Raw genomic sequence first — 8,878 nt, 5'->3', positions numbered from 1 at the left:
TGAACTGGTACCAGAATCGTTTGTGCCATATTTAAATATTCAAAACGCTCTTCGCTGGCCGCCCTGGAGCGCAGGGACCTGTTGCGCGCTTCGGGGGCCGTCGTCGCGTTGCAGTAACGCCGCTGCCCGGTAGAGCGCGCTATGAAACGCGCCTCCCCCACCCCCGCCTGCCTGCCTGCCTGCCTCCGGTTCACACGATGAGCTGCCACGTAATCGGCAGGAGCAGGCAGTCCGCAGAATAAGGCGACCAGGCGTTGGTTCGCACGCTGCTCGGCTCCGCGACCGACACTCGGCGGGACATAGGAGCCCTCGGGAAGGGGGGTCCCCTCGACACACTGACGGACGGACACGAGTCCGCGCCCCCTTTTCTGCGTTCCGTAGGTAAGCAGTGAGTGCGGCGGCATTGCGGGGACGCGCACGCCCGGCGGCTCGGCTCCGATCGGATCGGCGCGGCTCAGCGGCGGCGCAGGACGCAGCGCGAAAATCCAACTTTGACAACTTCGGAAAGTGTCTCCACGTCTGAACGGCACATTTTCTGGGAGTAATGTTAACTCGCCCCCGTTTGGTGCGGAGAGGAGAGCCGGCTCGGGGCGCCTGCTAGCGGGCATGAGGGCTGAGTGTGCGGGGCACTTGCGGTATTGCTCCCGGGACCCATGCCGATGCCGCGGCGGTTTCATCTGCCCATTTCAGTCCTGCTCTGTAGTATTTATCCGGCCTTTAACTCCCCGCCGTGCCTCGGAAACCGCCGGAGAGTTTGTCCGGGTACAAGAGCAGTCACTGCGGGTGAACTTCTCGCCGTCCATGTTGAGCGTTAACCCGTACACAGGGCTGCTCTGAGACTTTAAAAACTCCGCTAACCCGTACCGATTGTTTTTCAATGGTTGTCCCATTGCGACGTGTCTATGGACGGGTCTGCATTAATTTCCATTTGCACGTTAAGTTACGGTGTCTCTTTAACACATCCACCCTAAACGCAGGCTGTCTCTGGCGAGGGATTTTATTATTATTACACTACGGCATTTTTAATCCGCTTTGCATTTTGCTGTATATTGAGTATTTCAATGAGTTTTTGTTTATTTGCAGAGGCTGGTAGCAATGTAACGTAACGCTAGTGATTATGTGATCAAGGTGAAAGATTATCGGACCTTGACCACACATTACGCGTTACTGGACACATTACTGGACTACCTTGTAATTATTTACATTGAAATTTTCATTGCAATGTTTTTCGTGTTAATTTCAAATTCAGTTATATTTCGGGAAAAAAATTATCTACTGTAATTCAAGATATGACATTTTCAACCAAGTAAGTTAAGATTCGAGCCATTACCCCTGGATATGCTAGAAAAATACTGATTACCTTGATCAAAGGTACAACGGCAGACACCAACGTGATGTGATACGTGTACTGGCGTCCATCATAAAGTTGAAATCTGAGTCATTACATCACATGGCTGTTGTACATGGCAGTGAATAATTGTGAATGGTGATCATCTAAATCTATTGAAGGGTTTAATTTTTTTTTTTAACATAATACGGTTGCAGCCAGAAAAAATACAGTATGTCACCTGGGGTTGTCACAGTGCATCTGTTTTTTTATGTTTTGTTTTGTTTTTTTAAGTGTGTGGTTTATCGGCAAGAATGATCTCAGCCCCTTTAATGAGACCATATGGAGGACTGATTATTTGTTTATTTTTAAGTGCCCTGTGATACAGTGATCTCTGACAGCATATGTTTCACAGTCACACTGGGGCGGGGAGGAGGGGGTCTGGGTGTCGACCGGTGTGATCCTGCGGTCTCCAGGAATCACAGGCAGCGCCTAGAACTGTTCACCTCTCTGCCATTAATTTTTTATTCTTTGGTCATGTTTGCTGCGCCAGGTGCTCTGATTTTGTTCGCTCTGACATTGTAGCTTTTCGTGGTTCCCCTGTATTGTTACAGGTGGCTGTATCGCCCCCTAATGGCCCGACCATTTGTCTACAAGTCTTCCTTTCTTGCTGCTCTGGTCTAGAATGCTCTGCTGACCACTGCTCCTCGGGGGGGGGGGGGGCTGTGTGGAACTGTCTGTCCACAGGTGGCGCTGTTCCTTTTAGTGCAGTCTGCACAAAGTGTCAGCCCCCCAAAATTACCTTGTCACTTCACCCCCCCTGCCTGTAACCTCCCGGTAGGTCTCCAGAAGACCACTAATTCCTGCACAGCCACTTTCTGTGAGGCTCCCTTGGAATAGCAGCATGTGGACAGACAGTTCCACACAGCCCCCCCCCCAAATGGGTGCCGTGTCGCATGGCTGATTCCCCCCTTGACAGGGAGGAGGCTATAGGCGCTGCTTTTAAGGAGAGTCTTATCCAAGCTGGGCCACAAAGGGGACTGAACTGGGCACAAGCAGGATGGCCTCCGATCTCAGGCACGTGGCTGACTGTGGCACCTGAAGCTGAACCCTAGGGGGTAATTAAAAATAGAACTGAAGGGGAGGGGGGGCGGGGGCTTCCAGTGTCTGGCTGCAGGATCATCTGAAGAGTTGGATCCTCCCTCAGTGAAGCAGTTGTAGATCAGGCGTGAATGTGGTGTGATACGCTTGTGCTACTCTGTGCCTGTGATCGGAAGGTCAGCGGTTCAGACCCCAGGATCGTCACCATTGGATCTTTGAGCCAGGCCCAGGGATTTGCTGCAGGGACCGACAGGCCCTCCCCTCTCAGAAAAATGTCCACGGCTTGGGTAGAAGCGTAGATGAGGTGTATCGTAAATGGCCCGCCTGGTGGGGGGGGGCTGTGGAGGATTCTTGGGTTGTAGTGAGGAGTCGGCCTCAACCACCGGCTGTGGTAGACTTTGCACGACTGTGTTCCTGCGGTTGCGGCGCCGCCCGATGTCTTCCTGGCTTCTGTGCAAAGGCGGCGTTTCTGCTGGGTCAGAGTTTCGCGAAATATCCTGCCTCTGGATATTTCCGTGGGGGGGGGCCTGACGGTCAGCGGGTAAGTTTAACTGGTTTTGCCGTCCGCGGTCGGCTCCTGCATTCCTCTTCAGCCCTGCTGTGGGCGGGGCTGCCCGCTGGCTCCACGTCATCGTGAGGGCTGGCTGGGGGGGGGACACCGGGCCGGTTAGAGGCCGAGTCCAGCTGCAGTGGGGGGAGCCGCTTGGTGAGTTGGGGTGCCCGCACCTTGGTCAGTGCCCCGATGGAGACCTGCTCACTGGTGGGATTTTGCAGCCATTATTATTTGATGTATTTCCTGGACGGCTGAGGACGGTGTGCCGCGGGACGTATTTAAACCCTGAATCATAAATGAAACCCATGATATGTGGGAAATGTATCACCGGCAAATTGAGCAGCACCCTGGAGTTATGGGGCGTGGCCTAGAGCCGCAGGAGGGAGTCGGGTGCATCGCTGCAGCCCAGAACAAACGGTCCTGCTCGTGGTTCCGGCCCATGCCGTGGTTCCGGCCCCTCTGCTCTGACGGTCGACCTGCTCACGTCTCCTTTGTGTTTCATTAAGTCCCGTTTCCTCGGCCCGCCTGCTGAGTCATGTTGCCATGGCTACAGGTGCCCGTTCTTTGTGATCCCCTGGAAAAAGGAGCCACTAAAAGGGTGGCGGGTGGGGGGGACTGATGAGTGCCTGGCGGTGGCACTGGCCGGGCTGCTCGGAGGCCAGATCCGCGGGGTTCGCTTTCCACTCTGCAAGTCGGAAAAAGTGAATCCCAAAACGCGCATGATTTGAGGGGTGTGGAGATTGCGGCCTGTTTGATGGACCCGTGTATGGCGAGACCGGGCTGTTTTCAGTGAGGGGAGGGCCTGGTCTTGCTCTAATCCTGTAGTGTCAAACTGGATCATGCTGTGGTGTAGCTCTCACTCCCCGGACTGCTGGGTCCCCCCCCCCCCCCCCCCCCCGGAGCGTCACGTTTTGCTTTTGGGCCCCCAGGAGAAGGTGGTTGAGGCCAGACGCCATCTTGGTGCCACGTGGAATATTTTGCGACCCCTGTTCACATTGGTATGTGTGTATGTGTGGTGACGTTGTCTGAAACACCCCCTTCCGGGACCGGGGCGTCAGGTAGGCGGTCATTACCATTCGACCCTTGAGATTAAGGACCACCGCATTGGTTGGCATGAATTCTAATGTTGCTGCGCGTGTTTTGACCATGCCAGCTCTGCGATGATGATGTCCGTGAGAGCGAGCCAACCCCCGTGACGTTCCTAGGAAGCACCCATGTTCCATTCCCCTGTCAGATTAATGCCTATTAGCCTGCCGCTTTGAAACGGACCATCAGTCTAATGAAGAAACACCCAGACTTATGCGTCCTGTAGAGTAGAATACTGCTGGGGCTTGTTTTCAGACGCCCCCTCCCCAGCCGGCCTCCTTACTTGTTGAACATTTGGAATTCAGCTGCCGGTGCGGATGGGCGAAATCCCGTGGGGGAGGGGTGGGGTTATTTTGGGCCCCCCTTGCTTCCAGTCCACTGGGATGGCAGTGACCTCATTTGGGCCATTGTGGGCAGGGGCAGAGAGGACCTCTGTAGAATAGCAGAGCCGATGAGCATGACGGCGGCTCCGGCCCACATCATGAGAGCGAATCTCTTGGTGTCTTGCCGTTTAGAGAGTGTACCTCTGAGGGCTTAGGACTGAGCACTGCATCTGAGCACCGTCTCCGTAACCAGATGTGGTATGATTGGTCAGAGCAGAGGACCAGAAACAGTGGGTGTGGCTGTCTTACCGGCGCATGTAACCCATTAACCCCACCCACCGAGGGTCAACCCTCCCCAGTGCTGGCCAGTTTCCCTGTTTCCTGAGCTGGACCTGGTGTCTGCGGCCCAGATGCTGCGACAGGAGATGCTGTGTGTGTCTATCTGTCCTGTCTGTCCTGTCTGTCTGTCTGTCCTGTCTGTCTGTGTGTGTCTATCTGTCCTGTCTGTCTGTCTGTCCTGTCTGTCTGTGTGTGTCTATCTGTCCTGTATGTCTGTCCTGTCTGTCTGTCTGTCTGTGTGTGTCTATCTGTCCTGTCTGTCTGTATGTGTGTGTCTATCTGTCCTGTCTGTCTGTATGTGTCTGTCCTGTCTGTATGTGTCTGTCTGTCTGTATGTGTCTGTCTATCTGTCTGTGTCTGTCTATCTGTCCTGTCTGTCTGTCTGTGTCTGTCTGTCCGTCTGTCTGTCTGTCTGTGTCTATCTGTCCTGTCTGTGTGTGTGTGTCTGTCCTGTCTGTGTGTACATGGAGTGTGTGTCTCACTCTATTCTGCTGTCCTCAGCATCGTGTAGATCCAGTCCCATAAAGTTGTCATTCTGCCTATCAGAAAGTGTCACTAAGGAGACGAGACGGATGCCCCCCTCCCCTCAGCCCCCCCCCCAGTGTGCTCCAGGCTTCCTCATTTTTAAACGTTAGTTCAGGTTTTATTTTCTGAGTTTCTTAACATTTCTTGCCTCTTATTAGTCATGCTTTTCATTCCTTGTGACCTAAATTGCCCCCCCCCCCCCCCCGCCATGATCGTGACATCTGAAGGATGCATCCTGGATATCGAGGGTGAATGTGGAAACGTTACAAACCCATCAGTCTGTGAATGGCGGGATACGTCTGACAGGACCCTACTGGACTATGCATGCTGCTTTAATGGGCCAGTGACTGGTCATCACTGGCCGATGTGCTTTGTGGTAAAGTGCAGTGAGCGGCCCAGTTTGCTGCCGTTAGACCACCCCCCCCCCTCCCTGGGCACCGTAGAGCACTAAATGACTAAATGCTGCAGGTCAGTTTCTGCTGGAAGGGCCGGATCACACCTAGATGGCAGAGATGGAAAGTTCAGGTTCAGAAAATTCAAATCCAGACCAAGATTTTGTTTCAACCAACCTGTTGGTATGAAGAGTCACAGTCACTCAGCTGGTTGGTCTGAAACAAAATCTTGGTTTGGTTTGTATTTTTTTAAATTTCCACCTCTGCTGTGCCAGCGACCTTTTTTTTTTAAAACACAGAAATGCAAGCTTCCTCAGAGGGAGCGGTAAGTTTAGTTAACATGCCCCGTTTGGGGCCAAATGCTGGTTAATTTACTGCCCGCTGTTGGTGTGTGCCCCCCCCATCCGCCATCCCGCCCTCGCTACAGATACTAAGGGCGTCGGCCCTCATCTAGGTGATGTGGATTTATTGCATCTCCGGCCTGTGATGCAGACCATCTGCCCGTCAAGCTGCATCCAATCAAGCTCTATTATTAATGAGGAAACAGGAATTGTAAAGTTTTGTGCTTGGTGTAACATTCAGTGTAGTACAGCACCCCCCTTAATGTTCTTAGCACGAGTCTGTGTTTGTTGTTCAAGCCACTCCGCTTTTCCCTGAGAATTTACTCTGGTGTAAAGGTGACGTTTTGTGTGGCTTCGGTTCTCTCTCACGTCCTGTCCTCCTGAATGTGGGCCCCTCCCTTACTGTGCTGACCGGAGCTCTTCCTGTTTGCCGCTTGCTATTTCTCGCCCACAGGAGGAGCGGCCTGGCCCCCCCGCCCTAGCCATGAGGCAGCTGAAGGGGAAGCCAAAGAAGGAGACGTCCAAGGACAAGAAGGAGCGCAAGCAGGCCATGCAGGAGGCGCGGCAGCAGGTGGCCACTGTGGTCCTGCCCACCCTGGCCGTGGTCGTGCTGCTCATCGTCGTCTTTGTTTACGTGGCCACGCGGCCCGGTGCCATCGAGTAGGCCCTGCCCTGCCCGGCCCGGCCCGCCACCCCGCACATCCTCCGCTCTACAGCGTCCACCATCACCCCAATTAAACAAGAGATCAACATGGGACAAGAAGCCGACTCTGTGCTTTTGTGGCAGAGGGTGCTGTCCAACCCAGGGTTCTAGCTGCTGAGCACTGCCATGGCTCCAGCCAATAGGGAGAAGGGACTACTGGGCAGAGCTTATACTGGGCCAATTGCACATCCATCCATCCATTATCTGAAATCACTTAATCCCAACTGGGGTCACAGGGGGGACCGGAGCCTATCCCAGGAACAGCGGGTGCAGGCAGGAACCAACCCTGGGCAGTCGCCAGCACACTGTAGGGCCCACACACACACACACACACACACACACACACACACACACACTCACACTCACACACACTCACAGGGCCAATTCAGACTCACCAATCAGCCTGTCCTGCACGCTTTTGGACTGTGGGAGGAAACTGGAGCCCCTGGAGAAAGCCTGCATGAACACAGGGAGGGCGTGCGAACTCCACACAGGAAGGACCCGGGACCGAACCCAGGACTTTCTTGCTGTGTGGCAGCAGCACTAACCACTGCACCACCGTGCCACCCTCCAATTGCATGTCTTCTAGCAAAGCAAAAGCGTTTCACTTTGTAACGTTGAAGGTGATTGGTTGGAGGTGTTGACAGCTCTTCTGCTCCAGTCAGAGTGTCTCTCATGTGCCTTTGCGTGATGGGGCTGGTTTTGGCAGAAACTCCCTGGTCAGTCTCTTGCCGTGTCTCCTGTGCGTTTTCTGAAGGACCGTCACACTCATCCTGCCCGCTTGATGCCATTTTTTTCTCGCGGGTGGCATCTGCCTCTTGCTTACCAAAGGACCTCTGCACACAATTGCTCAACTGCTTGGACAATCTACCGAGTTCTCACGACTGACGACAGCCGAACCACTGGACGGACTTGGGGTGGGGGGGTCAATACTTGTCTGGAGTGCGCATTCTTGCCACCTGTCTCCGCATGAATTGGCGTGTAGCTGAATGTCACTGGAGACCCCCCTTGTACAATGGAAGGTGTACGCACTCTACCACTAAGTTCTGAAGACCGGGGGTCGTGCAGTTCAGTGTATCTGTGGATCGTGGTATGTGCCTTACGCATTTGACAGTATACAGTTTCCGTTAATAAAGAGAACTCCCACAATGCCCCTCTGCTCTGTCTCTGCTTACCCTCCCTAATCAGCAGTTATTTCCTCCGCTTCCCTTTGTGGTGTATGTTTGCATGCCTCAATGAAGCCCAGAGTTGGGGTTTAATCACAGGGGAATCTGCTGTCGCATTCTTGCCTGGGAGCTACGCCATGTGCGCTGGAAGTGGCCAGTGGCAGAAGGTTCCGGGTCCGCTGCCGTGGCCTGGATCACCTCGTACCCGTCCCAGGGCCTCGGTTCTCGTAGTCGTAATTTCCCGGCAGCCGAGAGCCGTCCCATACAGCCAAAGTTGTTTTCCACGGATCTACTCAAATCCACACTGCGACTGAAGATGCATCACCGGGGGCGGCCGGCGCAGTCGGCGGGGAGGGGAGGGGAGGGCTCTGGCGTTTCCAGGGCAACCGAGGCCGCACCTCTGCAGTGTCCCCTGGATGTTGCTGTGGAGCTCACGTACATAGCAGTCCAGCTTCTGCTCCAGAATCTTCATCCTCCTGTCTTCCTCCTGGAGAAAGTTGCCTCCCGATGTCGACCTGAGACCCTGGGGGAGATACGGAGGGCCGAGGAGGTGCTGACCTTCTCAGTCAGTCAGGCTTCAACAAGTACTTCATGAAACGCCTTCGACCTGCGGGCAGAAGGACGCGGCCAGCCATCATCTTCAGTGTAATGATGGAGTCCTTCTGGCTCTTGTGGTGAAAGTGCTCTGGAGAGTGTGAAACGATCCCCGCGTTACCGCATTCACCTCCTGAAGATGGCATGTTAACCTTCAGCAGGGGAGGTTTTTTTTCTTGGCCAAGTGACGTTTTAAGAGTGTCTGAGGAATCGATACTTTGATGTTTTGTTTCTAATGTTTAAAATGTGTTTGACATCCTATTACGAAGCCCGCTTTACTGCTCTCTTTAAATGCCCTCTAGGGCCTGCCGTCTGAGGTTAAACGCCTGAAGCTCCGCCAGCCGTAAAATCACCGTTTCTCCGTCTATGAAGTTGATGGTAAGAGTCTGTTAATCAGAGGGTGTCCTGGATTTTGAGAAAAACCACAT

General features: G+C 53.8%; 1 protein-coding gene across 1 annotated transcript; it reads left to right on the top strand.

The window, feature by feature from the left end:
* Positions 1 to 154: 154 nt before the first annotated feature.
* On the top strand, positions 155 to 7,841 carry smco4 (single-pass membrane protein with coiled-coil domains 4). Its single transcript, XM_023792604.2, has 2 exons — positions 155 to 381; positions 6,442 to 7,841. Exon 2 carries the CDS (start codon positions 6,472 to 6,474, stop codon positions 6,649 to 6,651), a length of 180 nt encoding a protein of 59 aa, XP_023648372.1. The 5' UTR covers positions 155 to 381; positions 6,442 to 6,471; the 3' UTR covers positions 6,652 to 7,841.
* Positions 7,842 to 8,878: the final 1,037 nt, after the last annotated feature.

Source organism: Paramormyrops kingsleyae, chromosome 17 (genome assembly GCF_048594095.1).
Source record: "Paramormyrops kingsleyae isolate MSU_618 chromosome 17, PKINGS_0.4, whole genome shotgun sequence".
In the NCBI taxonomy this organism is placed as follows: domain Eukaryota; kingdom Metazoa; phylum Chordata; class Actinopteri; order Osteoglossiformes; family Mormyridae; genus Paramormyrops; species Paramormyrops kingsleyae.
The sequence above is the reverse complement of the archived record's forward strand: the minus strand, read 5'-3'. Positions and strand labels throughout refer to the sequence as shown.

Excerpts from the sequence above, each read along its gene's own strand:
- smco4 (XM_023792604.2), top strand. The coding sequence starts at position 6,472 with ATGAGGCAGCTGAAGGGGAAGCCAAAGAAGGAGACGTCCAAGGACAAG.